Below are 27,086 nucleotides of genomic sequence, written 5' to 3' on the forward strand. Positions count from 1 at the left end.
GCGTGGAGCTTGTTTCTCCCTCTGCCTGTGTCTCTGCCTCTGTGTGTGTGTGTGTGTGTGTGATGAATAAATAAATAAAATCTTAAAAAAAAAAACCTGTATAGGTATAAACAAAAATAGAAATGAATCACATCCATTTTTTGGGTAAAAGATGTCAAACACAAAAGATTACATATTGTATGATTCCATTACATAAAGTGCAAGAACATGAAAAAATTAACACATGCAATTAAAAGTCAGCAGAGTTGTTACCTTTATGGAGTGGGGAGAGTATGAGTAGAGACTGGATAGAGGGTATGAATGTTCATACCTTCTGGGGTATCCCAGCTTCTGGGATGCTGTTAACATCATGCTTTTAAACTTGGATGCTGGGCAGCCCCGGTGGTGCAGCGCTTTGGCGCCGACTGCAGCCCAGGGCGTGATCCTGGAGACCCGGGATGGAGTCCCACGTCGGGCTCCCTGCATGGAGCCTGCTTCTCTCTCTGCCTGTCTCTTGCTCTGAATGAATAAATAAATAAATCTTAAAAAAAAAAAAAACTTGGATGCTGATGACATGGGTGTGTTTTGTTCATGAAATTCATCAAGCAGGACTCATGCTTATTCTTATAAAGAGATAGAAATAAAGGAAGGGGTAATTGGCTTTTTAAAAAATTTTTTATTTATTTATGATAGTATAGAGAGAGAGAGAGAGAGAGACAGAGACACAGGCAGAGGGAGAAGCAGGCTCCATGCACCAGGAGCCTGATGTGGGATTCAATCCAGGGTCTCCAGGATCGCGCCCTGGGCCAAAGGCAGGCACCAAACCGCTGTGCCACCCAGGGATCCCAGGTAATTGGCTTTTAAAACAGGTAACAGGGGATCCCTGGGTGGCACAGCGGTTTGGTGCCTGCCTTTGGCCCAGGGCGCGATCCTGGAGACCCTGGATTGAATCCCACATCAGGCTCCTGGTGCATGGAGCCTGCTTCTCCCTCTGCCTGTGTCTCTGTCTCTCTCTCTCTCTCTCTCTCTCACTGTGCCTATCATAAATAAATAAAATTAAAAAAATAAAAATAAATAAATAAAAATAAAACAGGTAACAGCATAGGCACAGACACAGAAGCTTGATGAGTTCATGCAGGAATAGCTCACGGAGTGGACAGAGAAGGAGAGCCTGAGAAAAGAAAGGGGCAGAGGAAGTATATGCAGTAGGGGGAATAAGCTTCATTTCGGTCCCTTCTGAATCTAAGAATCTATGCTTTTGTGACTAGCCCAAGGCCATATAGTTAACTGTAAAAAGGGATAAGACCATATGGAAGATTGAAACCATGGCTATATTTTGCTAATCTTTTTATTAAGGCATAAGGTCTCTTTCCCCATTCTTTAAGTCTGGGCTGGCTTAGTGACTTGCTTTGATTAATGGAATGTGGTGGAAATGATGTTGTGAGAGTCTTAGAGCATAAGCCTCAAGAGATGTTGCAGATTCTACTCTTGCTGTCTTAGAATCCCAAGACCACCATGCTATGAGGAAGTTCAGTGTTATTATAGGTTGAATATTTTTCCAAAGTTTGTATGTTGAAGTCTTAACTCCTAATACCTCACTATATGAATTTATTGGGAAAATAGAGACTTTAGGGAGGTAATCAGATTAAAATTAGGCCATTAGGATAGGCACTAATTCAATATGATCGATGTCCTTAAAAAGGGGGTATATTTAGATGCAGACAAATACAGAAAGAACAGCAAGCATGTGAAGATGCAGGCAGAGATGGGATGATGCTACTACATACCAAGAAACACAGGTTACCAGCAGACCACCAGAATCTAGGAGAGAGGCAAAGAACAGATTCTTTATCATAGCTTGCAGAATCAACACTGCTGACACTGTGGCCTTGGATTGGCCTTAGTTCTAGCCTGCAGAACTAAGAGAAAATGAATTTCTGTTGTGTAAGTCACCCTGGCTGTGCTCTGTTGTTATGGCAGCCCTAGCAAACGAATACACCTCTTATTCTCCACTAGGCTAGACTGTTTGTATCAGTTTGCTAGTGTTGCCATAACAAAGTACCTCAGACTGGGTGAGTTAAACAACAAACATCAACTTTGTCAAAGTTCAAGAGGCTGGGAATAGGAGATTAAGGTTTCGGGAAGGTTGGTTTCTTCCAACACCTCTCCTTGGTTTGTCTTCACATCTTTCCCAGTGCGTGTTGTGTCCCAACCGCCTCTTCTTATAAGGACATTGCTCATGTTGGAATAGGGTCTACCCTAATGACCTCATTTTAACGTAATCACCTATTTGAAGATCCTATCTTCTTTTTTTTTTTTTAAGATTTTATTTATTTATTCATAGGAGACACAGAGAGAGAGAGAGGCAGAGACACAGGCAGAGGGAGAGGCAGGCTCCATTCAGGAAGCCCAATGTGGGACTTGATCCCAGGACTCCGGATCATGCCCTGAGCCGAAGGCAGATGTTCAACTGCTGAGCCACCCAGGCATCCTGAAGAGCCTATCTTCAAATAGAGTTGTAAGCCTCAACATATGAATTTGGGGGAGGACACAGCTCAGGTCATAAGAGACCAGATGGAGGAGAATGGAGACACTTTTACTTACAGTAGCACCAACTGCCAGATATGTGAATGAGGCCATTGTGAACTTTCTAGCTCAGCGGACCCTCCTTCCCCATGCTGTCACATGAGTGAGCCTAGGTGCCTTCAGCAGCAGAATTGTCCAGCAATCCATAGAATTGCAAGAAGTAATAAATCATTATTGTGAGCCCTAGGTTTGGGGATGGTTTGTTATGCAATTGAAACCACATGCATGTAAGGGGGCCTGGATGGCTCACTCTGTTAAGTGTCTGCCATTGGCTCAGGTCATGATTCCAGGGTCCTGGGATGGAGTCCTGTGTCGAGGTCCCTTCTCAGCGGGGAGCCTGTCTTCCCTCTCCTCACTCATGCTCTCACTCCTGATCTCTGTCACTATCTCTCAAATAAATAAATAAAATCTTTTTAAAAAAGAAACAATGTGTGTGTGTATTGAGCAGTTGAGCATTTGCCTTCAACTTGGGTAATGAATGATCTTGATGCAATTTTTAAAAAATATTTATTTGAGAGACAGAGGGAGAAAGTGAGAGAGAGAGAGAGGGAGAAAAAGATCATGAGCAGGGGGAAGGGTAGAAGGAGAAGCCGACTCCCCCCTAAGCAGGGCTCCTGACACAGGACACAGCCGGACACTGGGATTATGACCTGAGCTGAAGGTAGACACTTAATAGATTGAGCCACTCAGGCACCTCATTGAAGACCCAATTGAAACAATGTGTATAGTGACACATAGATTGTAACATTGTAAACCAGGTCCAATTCTACTACACTATAGTTACATATGGGCTACATGTCAAATGGATGATTTAGTCAGCTATTCATTGTTACCATAGAAAAGGAGTGAGTACTAATTTATTAATTTACAATGAATAGATGTTATTATTGCCACTTGTAACATTTTATATAGCACTTTGCTAATTGTTTGAAATGGTCTCTTAATAACTTACAAAGTTTTTTAATCAAGGAAATACTGAATCATAGACCCTTGGGGCTAAAAAAACCCACAAAACACCAAGAGGTCATTTAATCCAACTCCTTATCTTCAAAGCGAATGACTCTATCCTAGCCAGATAAGAATTCTCCTCCTCTTCATTGTCATCCAAAAAAACTTTTAAAGTGCCAATCTATAAATGGAACTGTATTTGGCACTGTACAGGCCTTTAAAGATTTAATATAAGAATAATGCAGAGACAGACCACACATAAACAAATCTAAAGTACTGCATGCACAAACAGCTTAGAGAAGGATAAAAAAAGATGTGATACACACACACACACACACACACACACACACGAGAATATTATTTAACCATGAGAAAGAGGGCAGTCCTGGTGGCTCAGTGGTTTAGCGCCACCTTTAGCCAAGGGCCTGGTGCTGGAGACCAGGTATCAAGTCCCGCGTCTGGCTCCCTGCATGGAGCCTGCTTCTCCCTCTGTCTGTGTCTCTGCCTCTCTCTCTGTGTCTATCATGAATAAATAAATAAAATTAAAAAAAAACCATGAGAAAGAATATGGTCCTATCATTTGGAACAAAATAACCTTGAGTGCATTATGCTAAGTAAAATAAGTCAGAGAGAAGACAAATACTGTATGTCATTTAAATGTGGAATCTAAAAAAGTCAAACTCAGGGCACTGACTGGCTTCATTTACAGAGCATGTGACTCTTGATTTGGGGGTTGTGAGTTCGAGCCCCATGTTGGGCATAGAGATTACTTAAAAATAAAATCTTTTTTTTTTTTAAATAAAATCTTTAAAAAACAATCAAATAAAAATTAAAAAGTCAAACTGATAGATACAGAAACTAGAATGGTGGTTTGCAAGGGTGGAGGTGAAGGGAAATGGAGAGATGTTGACTGAAGGATACGAACATCTAATTTGGAGATAAGCTCCGGGGATCTAATATACATCATGGTGATTATACCTAATAATACTGTACTATATACTTGAAAGTTGCTAAAAGAGTAGCTCTCAAATGTTCTCACCACAAAAATGAAATGGTTATTACATGATGTGATGCAAGTGTTAACTAAAGCTATAATAATAATAATTTTGCAAAATATGTGTATCAAATCAACATGTTGTATGACTTAAATCATATGTTTGTTGTATGTCAATTATATCTCAATAAAGCTAGGGGGCAATGGGAAAGAAGGAAAAACTGCTACATATCAAATGACATTTTTTCTTCCAATTTATCTACATAAATATTTTTAGCCCACATAGATAATATAAACAGAGATAAATGTAACTAAACAAGCATATACATGTATACAAACAGTAAAAGAAAAGATCTGGGGAAATGTGACAGTTCTCAAATATTTAAAGGGCAGTTTTATAGAAGAACGGTTAGATTTGTTTTGTTCATCGACTGGGTAGAACTAGGACCAGGGTGAAAAAGGCAGAAGTTTCAAGGAGGCATGTGTCAGTTTATCCTTAGGATGAACTTTTTAACAATTAGAACTCCTTGGGCAGCCCCGGTGGCTCAGCGATTTAGCGCCGCCTTCAGTCCAGAGCGTGATGCCGAGGATCCAGGATCAAGTACCACATCAGGCTCCCTGCATGGAGCCTGCTTCTCCCTCCGCCCATGTCTCTGCCTCTCTCTCTCTTTCTCTCTCTCTCTCTCTCTCTGTCTCATGAATAAATAAATAAAATCTTTAAAAAACTCCTTAGGGGCATCTTGGGGTCTCAGTTGGTTGAGCAGACATCTGCCTTTGGCTCAGGTCATGATCTCAGAGTCCTGGGATGGAGCCCTAGGCTGCCTACTTGGCGAACAGTCTGCTTCTCCCTCTGCCCCTACCCTTGTTCGTGCACTCTCTTGCTCTCTCTTTGTCTCTCTCTTTATTTTTAAATAAACAATTAATTTATTTATTTGAGAGAGAAAGAGCAGGCCTGAGAGAGAGCATGAGCTGTGGGGGTTGGGGGAGTGGTGGAGGGGAGAGAGAAACAGACTCCCCACTGAGCAGGGAGCCCTACACGGGGCTTGATCTCAGGACCCTGAGATTATGACTTGAGCTGAAGCCCAATGTCAACCAACTGAGCCACCCAGGCACCCCCACCCCCCCCAACTTAAAAAACAAAAACAAAAACAAAAAAGAACTCCTCAAAGTAAATGAGTTCCCTCCCTGGAGTTATTGTAGAGGGAATTCCAGACTAGCCTAAGTGACCTCTAAGGTTCTTTCCAACCCTGTGATGCTGAGCCACACGTCAAAATTTCACACCTTTACTAGCCTGGAAATGCAGACTGGTAAAGACAGGGATCATTGTGGAGCCTTGCAACACCACCTCCCCTCCAACTACCTTAGAGGAAGGTAATCAAATGTTAAGGCAAAGAGTTATTACCAGCTGTGCTTGTTTTAGGTACTGAGTAGAATCCAAGGAAACTGTTAAGGGTCTGTGGATGAGTCTGAGATTCTCTTATGAAGAAGACAGGATCTGAGCAGAATCCTGAGTACTGTAAGAGGAGTCACTTGGGAACCATATTGCGGAGAATATGATTATTGCAAAAGTCATAGCTAAGAAAGAAGACATCATGAAACAGGCTAATTGGATAAAACACATATGCCTGCCATAGGAGAGGTGGAGATTTGAGGAACAAAGGATGACATATATCAAGCAATTATAATCCAGGGGGTCCTGGAAAATAATTTTTGAAACAGGTGAAAAATTTGGACATTGTACATAATAGGGGAGGGGAAACACTGTTGTCAAAGTGATGAGCAGAAGAAATATTTTTGTGTTAGTCGGTTACTCGGAAGGAAAGGAAGCTAGGAAGGAAAGGCTTACAGCAGCAGAATGCAGCTGAGATGAGCTGAGTCTAAATGAACACTGTTCATTCACATGTAGAGAAAAAAGTAGATAGGAAAAGACAATGTAAGAATGTGGCAATAGTCTGGAAATGCAGACTGGTAAAGACAGGGATCAGTGAAGCATTGCTCACAAGTCCCTTGCTTCTGGAAATAGTGTTGTTGCTCCTATAACAGAGAAGGTAAAGATGATAAGCATCTGTGCCTTCAACGTTGCTTTGTTAACGTTGGTGCCCCTGGCTATCAGTTGGTTGAAATCATCCCTGAGCTACTTTGCACCATCCAAGCTACTTCTTTTCACCTGGTTTCTGCCCCTGCCTGGAGCTCACAGCTGCCCTCAGTTCAGTTGGAGATGGTACTACTTGGGATCGTTTAAATGTTTTAGTTGTTTTATTTTATTTATTTTTTTATTTTTTTAAAATTTATGATAGTCACACACACACACACACACAGAGGCAGAGACACAGGCAGAGGGAAAAGCAGGCTCCATGCACCGGGAGCCCGACGTGGGATTGGATCCCGAGTCTCCAGGATCGCGCCCTGGACCAAAGGCAGGCGCTAAACTGCTGCGCCATCCAGGGATCCCTAGTTGTTTTAAATGTAATCCTCAGGCAAGGTAATTTGCTTACATTGAGATGAAATCATTTCCCACACCTAATGAAACAGGTTTCTCCTTAGTATGTCACCATCCCCCATTCTTAAAGTTCCCATTTCACTTTGAAAATGAAAGAATGAGGGTATCTGGATGGCTCTATCAGTTGGGCATCTGCCTTCGGCTCAGGTCACTATCTCAGGGTTCTGGGATAGAGCCCCACGTCAGGCTCTCTGCTCGGCAGCAAGTCTACTTCTCCCTCTGCCTCTCCCTCTCCCTCTGTGATCTCTCTGGCTCTCTCTCAAATAAATAAAATCTTTTAAATAAATGAAAATGAAAGAATGGAAAATATCTACAAGATAATGCATATCTTAAGTCTCCACCTGAAAGATATTTGTTGCAGTCAAGATAGGATCTTAAGAATCAATGGTAGAAAAATCTTCACATACAAAACAAAGGTATTATATAATAGTCCACATATGCATAATCACATAGGGATGACTAATAAGGCAATATGATTCCACGTGTTTTTATTGGTTGGTGTTTTTGTTGTTAGCTGGTGGCAAGTGGTGGAGGGAGCCTCACCCGAATAAATACTGTAACATTTGTTCCATAATTTAAGCTACACCACTTGAAAAAAATGTGCTTGGAAAATCTGATGGACTTCTGATAACACTATTTTTTTGAGTACTAGTAGTAAATGCTATCTGACACTTATTAAATGCCAAATGCTGTTTTAAGTGCTTTCTGTTAACCAGTTTACTTTTAACAACAGCTCTATAAGGTGGGTATTATTGTCATCATCATCACCTCATGGATAAGGTGAAGTATTTACCTAATAAGTATCAGAGCCCAGTTTTGAGCTCAGTCTGGCTTCAGAATCCCTGCCCTTAGCCACTGTACTATACTCATCTATTATGTACCATGCATGAATTAGCAGAGAAGCCAGACTGCTATGCTTAAATTAGTATTCTCTCAGATAATAAAAACCAAACAATACACCAAGTTCTACCTCTATGATAACCTTTATCCCTTGTAATTGATTTTTTTCCCCAGTAGTTGCAAATGCTTCAGGAATTAAAAGGAAAAAAATATTTTAAACACAGGAAAGCTTTGATCCAAATGGAAAATTCATATTCTATCTAGTGCTAAAGCACAGTGTTTCTGTTACCATTTGGGGGAGGGGCAATTTCAGTTATTTGGGGTTACCCTGGATCACAATGGAATAATTCCATAGTGCTCTGATAGTATCAATGTCAATGGATGGTCCATCTAAGGTCATCCTGGTTCTTTCTTTCTTTTTTTTTTTTAAGGTCATCCTGGTTCTATGAAAGGTGTGTAAAGGAGAGCCGCATCCGCCTTTCCCCCCTAAACCTACCTTCCTAGTGAATGTTTTGTTGCTTCTTTGAAATGTCTCCTATCCTGTCTGCTTTAACTTTAAGCATATTTTCTGTGTGGAACCTGTAATAACAGATACTTTGTATTAAGTAAATAAGGAAGTGAAAGGAAGAGTAAGAAGATAGTTACCAAGTTCCTTGAGAATTTAAAAAACTGGATCAATATTAAGATGCAAGCGTGTGCAGTGGGACAATGATTTGTGAATATTTGTACATACACATGTGTTTGCATGTATCCAAACACTGCTGCTTGAGTCACTCTCTTGGGACAAAATAAATTAATGATGAGTAAGTTCAGGGTCAAAGAGAAATTTTCTTTTTCTCCTTTGTCATCAAAGGAAGACCAGACCACGGGCACGGTATATAAAGCACACCAGTGGCACCATCAGCTTTACTGTCGAGCACTGTAAGGGTAACAACACGTGGTTAGACGGTAAAGGAGTTCAAAAGGAATTCATGGTAATACGAGGAATGGGGCCGTAAGTGTCTCTCCAATGAGGCTGCAGAGTGCAGACAACGGAGGCGAGGACAATTTAACATCATGAAAGGGTCTCAAAAAATTGCAATGAAATAACGTACCTTTTTTGTACGACCCTCATGTACATTTTGTATAATCTTAGACTAGGCCTGCTGAGAACGGTGTTGAAAAGGATCCTCCCGGGCGTTTCAGGGATGCTCACCTGGATGGCAAGCAGCAAACGCCTTGCGCTTTCCTGTCCCAACTGTGCCTGCTGTGCACCTGGGGCGCTCCGCGCGCGCCTGATGGACTTGACAGGTGGAGGTGGGACCGGGAAGGCTTTCGACCGTGCACCTCCGAAAGGCGGCAGCACGGAGAGCCGGACGTGGGAGGGGTCGGCGGAGACGAATCCAGACCCCGCAGGCCCGGGGGGCGCGAAGGGCGGGAGGACCCGAAAGACCCGAAGGCGTGGAGGAGGCCGCGCGGACGAGGTGGGCGCGAGGGGGACCCCCCGGCGAGGAGGCGGGGCCGGGGGCGGGGCCGGGGGCGGGGCCTCCGGGAATTCCTCCCTCGGAGAAGCGGAGGTGACTGGCCGGGAGGGGGGGCGGGGCGGGGCGGGAGACGCTCTGTCCCACGCTCTCCCAGCGCTCGGTGGTTTAAAGATGGCGGCGGCGGCGGCGGCGGCGTTGGGGGCGCGGAGCCGCGGGAGGAGGAGGCGGGGGGAGAGTCTGTGAGTCGCCCAGAGGCAGCGCGGCGGCTGCTGCGAGGAGTCCGCGTGCGGAGCCGCCGGCGGCCCGAGCGCTCGGGGCCGGGGCCTGGACTGGGAAGGAGAGGCCGGAGCAGCGCCGGGAGCCCGAGGCCGGAGCCGAGGAGGAATGTGACCTGGGGTCGGCGGGGGGCGCGGGAGTACGCGAGCGCAGGGATGGGGCAGCAGGTGGGCCGCGTCGGGGAGGCTCCGGGGCTTCAGCAGCCGCAGCCCCGCGGCATCCGGGTCGGCAGTGTGGCCAGGCCCTCCGGCCGCAGGCGGGACCTGGCGGGGCGCACCGCGGAGGCCGGCTTCAATATCTTCACCCAGCACGGTGAGTGTGTGTGGGAGCGGCGTGAGGGCGCGGGGAGGCCGGGGGTGGGGTTGGGGCGGGGTGGGGAGGAGACAGGCGGCCCTGGGGGGTCGGGGGGTGGCGGGGTGCCTGAGAGTGGGGGCGGAATCCGCTGCCATCTGGGCCAGTCACGGGAGTCGAGTCACACCCCTCCCCCCGCCCGCCTCCAGCCTGGCTGGCAGCTCCCGGGGGCGGAGAAGGAAAGAGCAGTGGGCTCAGGGACGGTGGAGGGACTGTCCTCTCCCCTGGGACAGACTGTGTGGCTCGGGGAGGCCGGAGGATAGTATCGCCAGGGGAGGCAAGGATGCTGGGAGGTGTGAGCTCAGTCCAGTAGGTGTTCGTGTAACCCGGTCGTCTGCGAAGGGAATGGGGTTGTGCCTCCAGGGATTTGGAAATAGGAACCGCATCTCAGGAGCTACTGGCGTATAAAGTATACACACATATAAAGTCAGACTATGAGCAGTGTCAGAAGAGAGAGCAGTGACCAGAAATACTCTAATATGGCAAAGATAAAGGTAGTATCTCAGCGCTTTTGAGATTCCACCCCCCTTCCCCCCCCCCCCCCCCCCCCCCCCAAACTGGAAATGAAAGGCTTTGCCAGGCTGTCCTATGTTCTGAGCTCTTGGGTAGGACTCAATTCTGAGAAGCTGGCAGGGGTTAGAGGTTGGTGGGCATGGTTAGGACTTTGGATATGAACAAGAGTTTTCTTCCTGCAGTCTGTGCATGTGTACATAAATCCTCTGCAGTCTGGAACCTATTACTTTGGTCTTATTATCGAGGTATTTTTAGAATGATTGTCTCCGAACTCTTTTGATCATACCCTTTTATCAGTAAAAGAGCACGTACTCCAAGAATTCGTTATCTGTTAATTATATATGTACTTGTTCTGCTGTACCAGTACGTTATGTAACTTATGAATGCACACAAATAGAATTTAAGAAAGGGTAAGATGAAAAAAATAAGTAATGAGAGTTCTAATTTATTTTTTTTTCCCTGCAGCCCAGTGGATCCTTTTGCACTATCTGAGCTGCACCCACACCACTTTTGAGACCACTTTTCTAGAGGAAGGAAGAGTGGAGAAGGGGGAAAAAGAAAATTGACCTTCATGGGGTTGGAATACCATGAGACTTCAGGCTGAAGGGGTAGATGTGACTTAATATATAAAAGAGGACTGGGTAGTTGAGGTTGGATGAGTGGTAGCAAACTGGAGTTTTCACTAAGTAATAAAGGATAAAAGAGACATGGTTCTATAATACACAATGTACAGAAGAAGAGGAAGAAAAAGAAGTGTGAATTATTTGTTAGAAATGGAGTTTTGGAGGAAGTGATGATAGATGGTAGTGTGCAAAGAAAGAGATGAACCCAAGGAACTGTGGCTTTTGGCTGAGTTGTATCCGAGAGCTCTGGGTTTGGACTTTGTGAATATGCTGAGTTGTTTCTAAATGGAGAAGATAAGTGATTTGGGGCCTTTCAGGTGTTACATGTGTACTATTAAAGATGTGAGTGAGCTTCTCTTCCAGATATATGAACATTTTATGAAGGTGCTATATGTGAGTTAGTCTTTATTAAAATCACTTTTTAAAGCACTGGAGGAAAGAATGGATAATAAGTTTTCAAGGAAGATCATCCAAGTTAGCCTAGTTTTGTGGGAAGTGCTAGTGTACATCAAACTTGGCCCAGTAGGCGACAGTGATTCTCTTCCTCCAGGATCTTACTGAAGACAGACTTTTCAGAGAAGGAGGAATATCATGAAGAATGGAATAAGAAGAGATTTTGAAGGGTGGATAGGTTTCGAATCTCTTGAAAAAGGAAAAGAAGGCAGGCTGGGCAGGAGAAACAACTTGAGCATGAACAATGGGAATTAACATGATTTGCTGATGGGATAGTGAGGAGACATCTGTTGGGAGTGAAGCAAGTCCTCCAGGAGTGAATCCTAGAGGAAAAATTGCAAGAATCAAGTTCTGGTCCTAGCTCTACTTGGCTGCGAGATTTAGTTACTTGCCATCTTTGGGTTTATCTGCAAAATACTGGACTGGTTGATCCCAAAGGTACTTTCTGACTCTTAAGATTTTATTATTCTAATTGAAGCAGTGCCAAGAAAGCTTTAGATATGTTTAACTGGGCATGGGTGATGGAAAATGTGGCAGAGGATTTTATATCAGTTTACCTGATTGGCTAATTCATAGAATATATTAACAAACCCAAGTATGAAATGCTGAAAGACTGGCTTTAAATGGAGGCAAAGGAAATAGGACAGGAAAGTTCGAGAGATATTTCATTCATCCAATAAACAGAAGTTTTTTGAGTACCTATTATGTAACTGAGCTTTGGGAATATTGCTTTAAACATAAGAGACCCTGTCCTTGTAGAACTTAAAGGACTTCGTGATTCAGTATAGAAGATGAAAGAATAGAGATTGTTTTGGAATATTAAGGGCCATTGTGTGTGGGTTTGAAAACTGGCTTAACTGTTTATTTTTGTGACCCTAGGCAAGTTATTTAACCTTTTTATGCCTTGTATTCTCCATTGGTAAAATGGGGATAAGAGCACCTAATAATAATAGTACCTAGATTAAATTTTTTTTAAGATTTATTTTTATTTATTTATGATAGAGAGGGAGAGAGAGAGAGAGAGAGAGAGAGGGGCAGAGACACAGGCAGAGGGAGAAACAGGCTCCATGCCGGGAGCCCGACGCGGGACTCGATCCTGAGACTCCAGGATTGCGCCCTGGGCCAAAGGCAGGCGTGAAACCGCTGAGCCACCCAGGGATCCCCAGTACCTAGATTAAATTAGTCAATATACGGAAGGTACTTTTAGTGCCTGACACATAGTAAGAGCTAATATGTGTTAGCTGCTGTTATTACTACCACTATTATTATAAAAATAGAGGTGTGTCAAAGACTAGGAGATTTTAAAATTGGCTGAGATAATGATTATCGACAAGTTTGGGAGTTAGAAGCTGATTGAAAGGACAGGGATAGGATAAGTTTGTTGCCGAAGTCTAGTACGAAAAGACAGTCATTAGCAAATAGTAATACAGTAAACAAAGATGAAGTGAATACTGTTTCTAGACAGATGAGTGTTTATAAACTTTTTTTTTTTTTTAAAGATTTTATTTATTCATGAGAGACAGAGGCAGAGACACAGGCAGAGGGAGAAGGAGGCTCCAAGCAGGGAGCCGGACGTGGGACTTGATCTTGGGTCTCCAGGATCATGCCCTGGGCGGAAGGCAGGTGCTAAACCGCTGAGCCACCCAGGGATCCCGTGTTTATAAACTTTTCTGTGGTCTAGAGTTTCTCAGCTTCAGCAGTATTGACATTTCGGGGTGGATGGTTCCTTATTGTGGGAGGCTTTCCTGTGTTTTGTAAGATGTTGAGCAGCATCCTGGCCTCACTAGATGCCAGTAGCACGCCTTCCTGGCAACCCTCCCCTCCAGTTGTGACAATCAGAAATGTTTCCAGACATCCCCCCCTCCCCCAGGACATTTAGCAGAATTGCTCCTAGTTGAGAATTGCTTAGAAAAACGTGATAGAGGGGCACTTGGGTGGCTCAAGTCAGTTGAGCGTCAGCATTCAGCTCAGGTTGTGACCGAGTCCTGGGATCAACCCTGAATGTGGCTCCCTGCTCAGGGAGGAGTCTGCTTCTCTCCCTGTGCGTGGGTTCTCTGTCTTGCTCACTTTTTCTCAACTAACTAAAATCTTGAAAAAAACCAAACAGTTGTAGATTCTGAATTGAAAATAAATGAATCAGATTCAAAAGCTCCTGAACCTATCATTTGATATTTACACAAAAAATCTGATCTTGGAACTAGTGTACAAATAGCTGTCTTGAAGTATTAGTACATAATTTCTTATGTGAAATTATTAGATCTCTGAGTCACCTGGGTGGCTCAGTGGTTGAGCATCTGCCTTTGGCTCAGGTCATGATCCTGGGGTCCTGGGATTGAGTCCGGCATTGGGCTCCCCGTGCAGCACCTGCTACTCCCTCTGCTTATGTCTCTGCCTCTCTATGTGTTTCTCATGAATAAATAAAGTCTTAAAAAATTATTAGATCTGGCAGGCTTTTGAGTTTATATGTAGGTTTAAATGTAGATCAAAAATTGTTTGTAGTTAATCTGTAGACTGGTCCAAGTGCAGTGGTGTTTATAGTTAATTGATCACAGCCTGTAGTTAATCAGTAAAAATGTACAGATTTATAGAAATGGCTTATCAGAGTCCATGATTTTTCTTCAGTAGAAAGAAATGGTATTTTTTATTATTCATATATGGTAAGTTGTAATAGTCTGCCTTGCCAAAAGTGGTTTTTATGAAAATAATTTAAAAGGAATAAATATAATAGGGCTGGTTTTGATATGAAAGGGGTCAGAGCTATATGACTTTTCTGAGCTCAGCTATTAAACCATTTTAGTGAGCTGATGTTCTGTGACTAGTAATCTAGGGTTGGATACTTTCTTGTTTTTAATTATGTCAGACATTGCAATAATTTAGTGATTTCACTTCAACTTCTCTCATTTGCTGAAAATACTATTAAAAATTAACCTTAAAATGGGACACCTGTGTGGCTTGTTGGTTGGGCCGTCTGCCTTTGGCTCAGGGCATCATCCTGGGGTCTCAGGATGAAGTCCCATATCAGGTTCCCTGCATGGAGCCTGCTTCTTCTTCTGCCTATGTCTCTGCCTCTCTGTGTGTCTCTCATGAATAAATAAATAAAATCTTTAAAAAAGATTAACCTTAAATTGGGAAGTTTTGAATAATAAAATATTCCCTTAAACTCATCATTTTAAGTGGAGTGATTTATTTGCTTACTCTGGATCTATACTTGATGTTTTAATTTTTGCTGAATGAAAGATGTAGACATCCCAGGTTGAAAATGATATTGTAGAAAAGAATAGGAAGGCTGTTGCAAAAGAATTTTAATTTTATACTAGGCTATGGCCTAGTATAGTGGTTACTAAATCTTTTTTTTTTTTTTTTTTTTTTTAAAGTAATCTCTACGCCCAGTGTGGGGCTTGAAGTCAGGACTCTATGATCAATAGTTGCATGCTCTATTGACTGAGCCAGCCAGGTACTCCAATGTAGTCATTGGTTCTTATGAGAAGCTAAACTTTTAAAAAGAAATAAGTTGTTACATTTTTATTAACCTACAAATCTGCAGAAGTTACAGATATGTAACTGTGTGTCTCTCATGAATAAATAAAATCTTAAAAGTATTCATTCATTCATTCATGAGAGACACAGAGAAGCAGAGACATAGGTAGAGGGAGAAGCAGGCTCCCTATGGAGAGCCCAATGTGGGACTCGATCCTAGGACCCCAGGATCATGACCTGAGCCAAAGGCAGATGCTCAACCACTGAGCTACCCAGGTGCCCCTAGAATTAGAATTAGACTGAAATCTTGTTTTCTGTCTGATAATGGTAAAGAGTTTACAACTCCCAGGCTCATAAAATTATGTAAGTAGCAGTGTTATTTATCTTGAGACAGTTGTAGAGATTATACCAGTTGTATATGAACATGTTTTATAAACTAAAACACTGCTATTGTCATCTTGAGGGCATGCTAAGTGTAGACTTATATTTTAAGTCTCTATTTTCTCTAAGTCTTTTTTATGTCTTCTTAAGTGACTCTTGATTGTTAAAGAACTTTCAGAAAGCATCAAAAAAGTAGGGAAATTTTGGGAACCTGAAATAACATTAGGTCTTTCTTTTTCTTTTTTTTTTTAAGATTTATTTATTTATTTATTCATTTATTCATTCATTCATTCATGAATGAGAGAGCGAGAGAGAGGGGCAGAGACACGGGCAGAGGGAGAAGCAGGCTCCATGCCGGGAGCCTGACGCGGGACTCGATCCTGGGACTCCAGGATCGCGCCCTGGGCCAAAGGCAGGTGCCAAACCGCTGAGCTACCCAGGGATCCCCAAGGTCTTACTTTCTCAGAAAGTAAATGTTACTCTCTTTTTCTTTTAGGATTTTATTTATTCACGAGAGACACAGAGAGGCAGAGACATAAACAGAGGGAGTAGCAGGCTTCTCACAGGGAGCCCAATGCAGGACTTGAGCCCATAACCCTGGGATCACGCCCTGAGCCGTCCAGGCATCCCCTGTTAATCTTTTTCTTTTCTTCCAATTGGAATTGTAGTTGACACACAATGTTATGTTAGTTTCAGGTGTACAACATAGTGGTTTCAGTAATTTTATACATTAATGCTATGCTCATCGTAAGTGTACTACCATCTGTCACCATATAGCACTATTACGGGACCAGTGAATATATTCCCTATACTGTGCTTTTTATTCTGTGACTTATTCACTCTATAACTGGAAGCCTATATCTCCCATTCCCCTTCACCCATTTTGCTTATCCCACCCTCTGCTTCCCTCTGCTCTGGTAGCTGTTGGTTCTCTCATCAGCTATCTTTATGGGTCTGATTCTGCTTTTTGTTCATTCATATGTTTGATTTTTAGATTCCATATGTAAGTGAAATCATATCATATTTGTTTTTCTCTGACTTAATCCACCTAGCATAATACCTTCTGAATCCACCCATGTTGTCGCAAATGGCAAGATCTCATCTTTTTTTATGGCTAATACTCTAGTCTGTGTGTGTGTGTGTATGTATGAATACCACATATTTATTCATCTATGGATAGACACTTGGGCTTCCATATATTGGCTATTATAAATAATGCTGCAGTAAACATAGGGGTGCACATATATTTTTGAATTACTGTTTCTTTCTTTCTTTCTTTTCTTTCTTTTTTAATTTGTGAGAGACACAGAGGCAGAGACCCAGCCAGAGGGAGAAACAGGCTTCTTGCAGGGAACTCGATGTGGGACTTGATCCTGGGTCTCCAGGATCACGCCCTGGGCCGAAGGCGGCACTAAACCGCTGAGCCTCCCGGGCTGTCCTGAATTACTGTTTTATTTTTTTTATTTTATTTTTATTTTTTTTTAAAGATTTTATTTATTTATTCATGATAGTCACAGAGAGAGAGAGAGAGGCAGAGACACAGGCAGAGGGAGAAGCAGGCTCCATGCACCGGGAGCCCGATGTGGGACTCGATCCCGGGTCCCCAGGATCGCGCCCTGGGCCAAAGGCAGGCGCGAAACCGCTGCGCCACCCAGGGATCCCTGAATTACTGTTTTAAATGTTATCTTCTTAGAATGATTTTCTTTGGGGCTGTCAGTCAGAGGCCACACAGTCCATGATTCTTTTTCACTCACTCTTTTCATAGGAATGTTTTTTCTTCATAGAAGGTGAACCAAAAACACAGGCCAATGCAAATGTAACGTTCAGGTACAGACCTCAATTCTAAGCTGGCACATTTGTTTTCTGGTTAATATTTAATGACTTTTCATGATATAACTTCATCATCTAATATCCTTTGAGACCTTTTTGTGCCTCCCTGTATTATTTTTACCTTTGATTATAAAAATTTCTTTTTAAAAAGCATGTTTTAGTAGGACTTTATATTGATTTTGTGAATCAGATGGGCTTTTTGTCAGATAGTACATAGAGGAGATTTCAGAATACTTGAGAATGTTAACCTTATCCATATTAACATATTTCTTCTGGAATAGGTAAATTTGGAGTTTCACTGTAGATTCTTCACCAGATTATATAGAATAGTTCTCAAACTTTAGTGCAATCTCAAACACAGATTGCTGGGTCCCATCTCTAGTGGTTCTGATTCACGTCTGAGGTGGGGTTTAAGAATTTGCATTTCTGACAAATTTCCAGGTGTTACTGATGCTGCTGTGAGAACACTGTGAGACCTGTGAGAACACTTTGAATAATGTGAGATTAAGAAGAGTAATGGATCAAGGTTATTCAAAGATTGTCTTGGTGTCAAAAAACATAATGTATTGACTCTGTTCTACTTAAAACTGGCTCAAAAGTCCGTTGTTCCAAGTCAAATGTGTCCACATGCAAGTGTCCACTGTCTTACACCATCTTTTGGTGGAGAAGAGGTGTCTTTGTGCTTTGGCCTCAACTTTTTTTTGAAGATTTTATTTATTTATTTATGAGAGACACATGCGGAGGGAGAAGCGGGCTCTACGCAGGGAGCCTGATGCGGGACTCGATTCCAGGACTCCAGGATAATGCCCTGGGCCGAAGGCAGGTGCTAAACTGCTGAGCCACCCAGGGATCCTCTGGCCTCAACTTTTTTTTTTTTAATTTTTATTTATTTATGATAGTCACACATAGAGAGAGAGGCAGAGACACAGGCAGAGGGAGAAGCAGGCTCCATGCACCGGGAGCCCGACGTGGGACTCGATCCTGGGTCTCCAGGATCGCGCCCTGGGCCAAAGGCAGGCGCCAAACCACTGCGCCACCCAGGGATCCCTCAACTTTTTTTAATCTCTGAAAGTTGATATGTTTGGAGGTCTGTTGAGAGATACACTTTTGAAAGACTCTGGAGTATCAGAGAAAAAGGAGGTAGGACATAGGGTTCTGCTGACAGATTTAGGATGGGCCTCAGTTCCCAGAGGAAATGGTGAAGAAATAATTGCCACCTATTGAGTGCTGTGTGCCAGGCATGCTCTAAGTACTTACTATCTGTTTTGTCAGGTAAACCCATAAAACCCTTCTTGCCGACTGAAAGAGTTAAGAGACCAAAGAAATTGGGATACCTATTTGTAATTCTATATTTTTGGTGTATGTTGGGCCTTTTGGAGGATGTGTACATGTACATATATGTGTGTGAGTGTGTATATGCAGAGAGTTTTAGGTTTTTAAAAAATCTCTTGAGACTGGTGATGAGGTTATTGGAATGATAGGCCAGAGTTACATCTGTATACTCTGTGGCTGTGGATTGAGACTCAGATACTATGGTCTCATAACAAAGGGAGCAGCAGGCACTTGTGATGCTATTTGGAATCTCAGTAATGTTGAACTATGATCCTAAATTCTCGGTTTAGTGTTACTAATATTTCATACTTAAAATTTTATATTTTATATAACTTAATCTAGAAGTTTTATTAATATATAAATACATGTCTTTTATATTTCTGTAGTTTTATATTTTCTCCCTCTTATAGATTACAACTCTTGGCTTTTTAGTAATTAAGAAGATTTAACAGATATCAGCGATAGTATGTAAGAGGGTGAATGCACTAAGACATGTTTCTCTATGAATGTGGAAATTAGTATAAAATATTAGCCGTATATATTCTCTAATATTTATAACAGTTTTATTAAGCTACACTAGTAAAAGGTCTTTAGAAAACTACTGACAATATCATGTCAATTGCATAAATATGTGTGTAAATGACTCTTAGGTTCTAAGATACTATGTTGTAAGAATTAATTCTTTGTATCCTTCACATATAGTATCTGCCACATAGGATGTTCTTGAGTAATTGTGGAACAATTTTTCCTTACTTATTCTACATCTTTTTATATATTTATACAGTCATATACCAGTCATTGTTGGTGAAAAACATTTTAAATGACAAGATGTCTGATTAGTAATAATTTTACTGATAAAACTGTTGGTAACTATTTTTTTTTCTATATCCAGATATATACCCAGATGTATAGAATATCCACATGTAGAAGCTTATATGCTAGGGTATTTGTTTTGAGTCAAAAGAAATATTTTTAGGGGAATATTATCTTAAAGAGTGTTAACGTTAAAAATGAAGTACTCCAAACATCTTTTTTTTTTTTTTTTTTTTTAAGATTTTATTTATTTATTTATGAGAGACACAGGCAGAGAGAGAAGCAGGCTTCATGCAGGGAGCCTGATGAGGGACTTGATCCCGGGACTCCAGGATCATGCCCTGGGCTAAAGGCAGGCGCTCAATCACTGAGCCACTCAGGCGTCCCAGGTATTTATTTTATTTTATTTATTTATTTATTCATGAGATACACAGAGAAAGAGGCAGAGACATAGGCAGAGAGAGAGGCTCCCTCCTGGGAGCTTGATGTGTGACTTGATCTCAGGACCCCCCAGGATCATGACCGGAGCCAAAGGCAGAGACACTCAACCACTGAGCCACTCAGGTGCCCCCATAACGTGGTATTTCAACCCATGTAGCCACTTAAAGTGATATATTTAGTTTATTGTTGTAATGTGCAATTTATAAGACTTTTTTTTCCCCTTTTGTATGTAATAGGACAGAATTAAGAGAAAAATTTAGCTTAATACTCTAGTACTTTCTATTTTTTAACTCATTGATTCTGTGGTAATTGCTTATTCTAAAGCCTCTAAGAGAATTTTTTAGTTGTAATAGAGAACTGCTGTCTAAGAGAATGATGCTTCCTAAATAGATACTGGTGAACATCCTAATGAAACAACTACAAAACTTGGTGTGTGCGTCTCCTTATACGGAAGTGTGATATTTTATAATACCCTTGGTTAACAATTTCATTTTTTTTGGGTTGAGTGCATAATTTTTGTATGTAAATTTATGATCATTACACTAGTTAGAAAAATTTCTCAGTATTGTTTTTGCTTGAACTTTCTCTCAAATGCATAGGTTGATACACATTAAATATAATACTGTGGCAGATTTCATTTTGGTTGCTAAAAACATAGGAATCTATTAAGCTCTCCCCGTGCCCCTTTGCTTTATGCTGTAAATGTGCTGAATCTCTGTTGATGGTACTGCTGGCTTCTCTGTGGTAAACTCTGCCAGAATGGGGTTTTGATCCAACAGAACACAAAGCTCAGCAGGCCCAAGCAATTTATATTCCCTGGTTTCCTTTCCAAGGAGTGGGAGGGTTTAGAAACCAAGGTCAAAGAAAATGATCTATGGCTTCATATAATATACAGTATTTATGTATATAATTTGTTAACATGTTCCTCTCTCTATGCTAATTCCAGCAAATTAAAATAACAATATTGAGTTAGGACTGAAGATTGCCTCTTAGCATTTTGTGGTTCTAGATAATTACTAAGAAAACCTTTTCCTAAAGTAGCAGTACTAACAGGCACAATTCATATCACCCATCTGTTTGTCTCTCTCTCTTTTTTTCTTTTTAAGATTTTATTTATTTATGAGAGACAGAGAGAGTAGAGAGAGACACACAGGCAGGGGGAGAAGCAGACTCCATGCAGGGAGCCTGACACTGGACTCAATCCCGGGTCTCTAAGATCACACCCTGGGCCGAAGGCGGTGCTAAACCGCTGAGCCACCCGGGCTGTCCATCTTTCTTTTTAAGATTTTATTTATTCATTTGAAAGAGAGACAGCGTGCAAGCAGGACGGGGCGGGAAGGAGCAGAGGGAAAGTGACAAGCAGACTCCATGCCTACCTAGAAGAGAATTAAAGGAAAAATTAAGTGTACTTTTTTTCCTTTAATTCTCTTCTGGGTGGGCAGTCATATTTTCTGCAGTAGTAATTTTCTTTCTTTCTTTTTTTTTTTTTTTTAAAGAGATTTTTTTCTTTTACTGTTTTTGCTTTTTTTTAAATTTTTTTATTTATTTATGATAGTCACAGAGAGAGAGAGAGAGAGAAGCAGAGACACAGGCAGAGGGAGAAGCAGGCTTCATGCACTGGGAGCCTGATGTGGGATTCGATCCCGGGTCTCCAGGATCGCGCCCTGGGCCAAAGGCAGGCGCCAAACTGCTGCACCACCCAGGGATCCCCTGCAGTAGTAATTTTCTACCAACATTTTAATTTTCTTAAAGCTGTTGTTCCTAGAGAACTTTTTTTTTTTTGGTAAGGATTATTCTGAAAGCGTGTTTAAGCTATTATCACGATCCCATTTCTGTGATACAGAATATTTTGTAAGGCATTTGGTTGCCGTAGGAATAGTTGAGGCAGGGGTAGGCTTCAGAGGGAAAGATCATATAAATTTCCTAATGAAATCTGGCTATTAGTAGTATAACAACACATTTTGTCTTTTTTTTTAAAAAGATTTATTTATTTATTCATGAGAGACATAGAGAGAGAGGCAGAGACATAGGCAGAGGGAGAAGCAGGCTGTGTGCAGGGAGCCTGATGTGGAACCCGATCGCGGATCCTGGGATCGCCCTGAGCCAAAGGCAGATGCTTAACCACTGAGCCACCCATGCGTCCCAATTTTGTCTATTTTCTATAAAATATCTGAAATGTATATATTTATAGTACACATGTCTAAAGTATATATATAAAGTAGAAATGTGTATATGTACATACATGTTATAAGCATATCTAGAGAAATTCACTGGTATATTTTTTTAAAAAGATTTTTTGGAATAAATATTAACTAAAGTTCATAGTTTACGTTATGATTCACTGTCTTACAGTTCTACGAATATTTAAAAATACTTAATTTTTTAAAAAAGATTTTATTTATTCATGAGAGGGAGAAGGAGAGAGAGAGAGAGGCAGAGACACAGGCAGAGGGAGAAGCAGGCTCCATGCATGGAGCCTGACGTGGGACTCCATCCCGGGTCTCCAGGATCAGGCCCTGGGCTAAACCGCTGAGCCACCGGGGCTGCTCAAATACTTTGTTTAAATTCAATTTGCCAACATATAGTAGAACACCCAGTGCTCATCTCATCATGTGCCTCCTTAGTATCCATTACACAGCTACCCCACCCCTTTACCCCCCTCCCCTTCTGCAACTCTTTGTTTCCCAGAGTTAGGAGTCTCTCATGGTTTGTCTTCCTCTCTACTTTTTCCCCACTCAGTTTCCTAAAAGATTTTATTAAATCTTTTTTTCTTTTTTATTAAATCTTTATTAAAGAGAGCATGCAAGCAGGGAGGGGCAGAGGAAGAGGGACAAATAATCTGAAACAGACTCTGGGCTGAGTGCAGAGCCCAACATGGGGCTCAATCCCAGACCCCTATGAGATCATAACCTGAGTTGAAACAAGAGTCAGAGGCTTAACTGTGCCACCCAGGTGCCCCTCACTGGTATATTTTAGTGGGGCAAGTAGAGAAATTATTTCTCCACATTTTGCATAAAGAAATGTCATTGGTGATGAGTACCTAGAATAGAGGCATACAATTTTTGCACATGTGAGACCATACAGTATTTGTCCTTCTCTGACTTCACTTAGCATAATGACCTCAAGTTCCTTTTTTTTTTTTTTTTTTTTAAAGATTTTCTTTATTTATTCATGAGAGACACACACAGAGAGAGGCAGAGACACAGGCAGAGGGAGAAGCAGGCTCCATACAGGGAGCCTGACGTGGGACTTGATCCCGAGACTCCAGGATCATGCCGTGGGCCAAAGGCAGGTGCTAAATCGCTGAGCCACCCAGGGATCCCCAATGACCTCAGGTTGCATCCAAGTTGTAGCAAATGGCAGAATTTCCTTCTTTCTCATGGCTGAATAATATTTCACTGTATGTGTATATCACATTTTCCTTATCCATTCATCTGCTGAGGGACATATAAATTGTGTCTATTTCTTGGTTATTGTGAAAAATGCCTAGTGAGCATGAGAATGCAGATATCTCTTTGAAATCCTATTTTTATTGCCTTTGGATATAAACCTAGAAGTGGGATTGCTGGATCATATGATAGTTGTATTTTTAAAAAATTTTTGAAGAACCTCCGTACTATTTTCCATAGTTGCTATACCAGTTTATATTCCCCCCAACAAAAAACAAGTGTGATAACACTGATTATCTTATCTTTTTGATTATAGCTATTCTAATAGGTGTGAGGTGGTATCTCATTTGTGGTTTTGGTTTGCTTTTTCCTGATTAGTGATTTTTCAGCACCTTTTCATGTACTTTTTGGCTCTTTGTTTTTGGGAAATTGCCTGTTAATTTCCTCTGCCCATTTTTGGATAGAATTTTTTGTACTGTTGTATAAAATTCTTCCTCTTAAAGCTCAAGAACTTGATGGGTAGATCTTTGAGAAGTCCATCTTAAAGGATTATTTTGAATCTTTACATAAGATCTTTGCATTTTGGTTGTCTAGTTTAGGAAGTTTGACTTTTTTTCTGGTTTTCACATTATTTTTCTAATCTTTTTCCTCTGATATCCATATATTTATAGATTAGTATTCATTGATTTGTTTCTATATCTCACCATTGGTTTTCATTATTATAAAATTTCACCAAATTTATTTTTGGTTTACTTGTTTACTATTTGTTTCTGATTTAATAGTGTTAAACTATTATATACTCTACTGTAGTCAAGTCTTCTGCCTTAGCAGTTTTCTGTGGGTGATATGTGTGAATAGGACTCTTGGCTAACAGTAGTAGAGACCAACTCCAGATATGTAATCTATAGAAAATTTATATGAGGACAGTAGATGCTCAATGACAGGAATGTAGCTAGGCTGGCCCAGAAACAGAAAGTGAATGGCTGCTAGAAACTCAGGCAATATTTATTTTCTGTTTTTCCTTTTGGCTATTTATTTGTTTTACTCTTCCCTCTTAGACATTCAATTCATATCATGCTTGCCAATTTGTAAAAATCTCTACGATCAAAAGATGGTTTATAGTAAATTTTCATTTCGTTTCTCAGGTCCAAACTCCCAGGACAGTCATTGTGATTGGTGGTCAGATCACCTATAACCGGGTTTCTCAGTCTCCATAATATTGACATTTTGGGCTGGATTTTTTTGTTGTTGCTGTTGTGGGGACTGTCCTGTGCATTGTAGATGTTTAGCAGCATCTCTGGGCCTCAATAACTAAATGTCAGCATTCACCTAATTATGAAAACTAAAAAATGTCTGTAGATATTGCTAGTATCTTCCTGGGGGTAGAATTACCCCTGGTTGAGAACCACTGACCTAGAATGTATTTGACTGCTGTGGGCATATCATGTATGAGAAGGACTTCAGGAGAGCCATTGTGATGTATGTAGGTACTCAAAACATCTGATTAAAAAATTTCAGGTTTTTTTTGTAGCAACTATAAATTGAGTTTTTCATTCTTTTTAGCTATGTCTTTTTTAAGGGGTGCTTGGTGGCTCAGTCAATTAAGCATCTACTTCTTGATTTCAGCTCAGGTCTTGATCTCAGGGTCATGAGTTCAAAGCATGTGTTGGGCTCCAAGCTGGGTGTGGAGCCTACTTTAAAAAGATTAAAAAAAAAAAGGATTTTTTTTCCCCTTCAGGGCATCTGGCTGGCTCAGTCAGTAGAGCATGTGACTCTTGATCTTGGGGTCATGAGTTTGAGCCCCACCTTGGGTGTAGAGATTATAAATAAATAAACTTAAAAAAATATATTTTTTCTCATTTAAAGTATTTGGCATTAGCATGGTTTTTTTAAAAAAGGGTTTTATTTAGAGAGAGAGTGAGCAAGCATGGAGCAGGGGGTCGGAGCAGAGAGAGAAAGCAGACTCCCCACTGAGCAGGGAGCCCAATGCCAGAACTCAATTCCAGGACCCTGGAATCATGACCTGAGCCCCAGGCAGACACTTAACCGACTGAACCACCAGGCGCCCAGCATGATTTTTATTAAAATCTTCAACTGGAGGGGCGCTTGTGTGGCTTAGTCAGTGAAGTGCCCCAACTCTTGATTTCAGCTTAGGTCATGATCTCAGGGTTAGGAGATCCAGCCCTTGGGTCAGTCAGCTCCTTGCTCAGCAGGGAGTCTGCTTGAGATTCTCTCTCTCTTTCTTCCTCTGCCCCTCCCAACTATGTGCATGCTTGCATGCCCCCCCAGCAAATAAGTTAATCTTTTTTAAAAAAAAACTTCAGCTGGAGTTGTAGAGCTTGCCATTTTTGGCCATTTCTCTGAATCTCTAAATTTCTCAATCTCTTGATTTTTCTTTTCCCTAAGAGTGTGTTTATATGCGTGAGTTTTTTTTTTTTTTTAAGATTTATTTTTTGAGAGCGGGCTCCTACGTGGGCACATACATGGTGGGGAGAAAGAGAGGGAGAGAGCGAATCTCAAAGGTTCTCTCCATTGAGTGCGGAGCTGACTTGAGGCTTGATCTCAACCTTGATATCATGACCTGAGCCAAAATCAAGAGTCTGATGATGCTCAACCAGCTGAGCTACCCAGGTGCCTCAGGGTGTTGACTTTTTTTTTTTTTAGGTTTTTATTTATTTATTCATGAGAGACAGAGAGAGACAGAGACAGAGAGAGACATAGGCAGGGAGAAGCAGGATCTATGCAGGGAGCCTGATGTGGGACTCGATCCCCGGGACTCCAGGATAATGCCCTGAGCCGAAGGCAGATGCTGCACTGCTGAGTCACCCAGGAGTCCCGGGTGTTGATTGTTTTAATCTAAAATTTGTGATTTTGGTAGCCAGACAGACATAGGTATAAAAATTTAGAGCTGAGCAAGACCTTAGAAATCCTGTATTCTTTTTTTTTTTTTTTTTTTTTAAGATTTTATTTATTTATTTATGAAAGACACAGAGAGAGAGGCAGAGGGAGAAGCAGGCTTCATGCAGGAAGCCCGACCGGGGACCCGATCCTGAGACTCCAAGATCATGCCCTGGGCCGAAGGCAGACGCTCAACCGCTGAGCCACCCAGATGTCCCAGAAATCTCGTATTCTTTTAAAAAAAAAAAAAAAAAAGAAAAAATCCACAGAATTAGTAGGAAGCAGAGCTTGGCTTAGGTTTTGTGGTTTTTCCAATTATCTGTTGCACCTGTGTGGGGAGATAGCCTCCAGTGATGCTCCACTGTCTTCCTAAAGCTTTCATTATAATGCAATAAAAGGAAAAAGAAAATATAACATGTATAAATTCACTTTAATAAGGATTACTAAATACTTTTTTTTTTTTTTTAAAGGATTTTATTTATTCATGACAGACACATAGAGAGAGGCAGAGACATAGGCAGAGGGAGAAGCAGGCTCCATGCAGGGAGCCCGATGTGGGACTTGATCCCTGATCTCTGGGATCATGCCCTGAGCCTAAGGCAGACGCTTCACTGCGAGCCACCCAGGCGTCCCATAAATACTACTTTTCATTTTGGGACTAACCTTCATGTATTATTTTTATGCCTTCCCCAGATATTTTTTAGAATTTAATTTGAAAGAAATACTAATAAAAAAAAGCCAGATAATTACTATTAGCAGGAAAATATTCCTTTAAAAATATATATACTGATCTACCAAGAATGACTGTTTTTGCCCTCTGATCTTGATGTAAACAGATTTTTTTACACTTGAAATTCTCCAAGCATTTGGGTTCCCTATTTGAATGCTTTCGACTGTAAACATCAGTCAGAGCTGCAACCATTTTTAAGCATGCTGTTAACAGCAAGGATTCTGGTGTTAGACCATGTGGGTTTAAAGCTTGGATTACGTTTATGATTT

The 27,086-nt window shown here is 41.4% G+C and overlaps 1 protein-coding gene and 1 long non-coding RNA gene across 5 annotated transcripts in view; one reads left to right on the top strand and one right to left on the bottom strand.

The window, feature by feature from the left end:
• Positions 1-229: 229 nt before the first annotated feature.
• Positions 230-9,340, bottom strand: LOC119872668. Its single transcript, XR_005361628.1, has 3 exons — positions 9,043-9,340; positions 1,767-1,800; positions 230-498 (listed from the first exon to the last, which is right to left on the bottom strand). It is a non-coding gene; the product is annotated as an uncharacterized LOC119872668 (long non-coding RNA).
• Positions 9,341-9,521: 181 nt separating this feature from the next.
• Positions 9,522-27,086, top strand: part of ABL2 (ABL proto-oncogene 2, non-receptor tyrosine kinase) — a 115,724-nt gene continuing 98,159 nt past the window's right edge. For all 4 annotated transcript variants that reach the window (XM_038542368.1, XM_038542372.1, XM_038542370.1 and 1 more), the window contains exon 1: positions 9,522-9,898. In XM_038542368.1, coding sequence (XP_038398296.1) covers positions 9,742-9,898 — 157 coding nt within the window. In that variant the 5' untranslated portion in view covers positions 9,522-9,741. The remainder of the gene's footprint in view (positions 9,899-27,086) is intronic.

This window comes from Canis lupus, chromosome 7 (genome assembly GCF_011100685.1).
Source record: "Canis lupus familiaris isolate Mischka breed German Shepherd chromosome 7, alternate assembly UU_Cfam_GSD_1.0, whole genome shotgun sequence".
Lineage (NCBI taxonomy): Eukaryota > Metazoa > Chordata > Mammalia > Carnivora > Canidae > Canis > Canis lupus.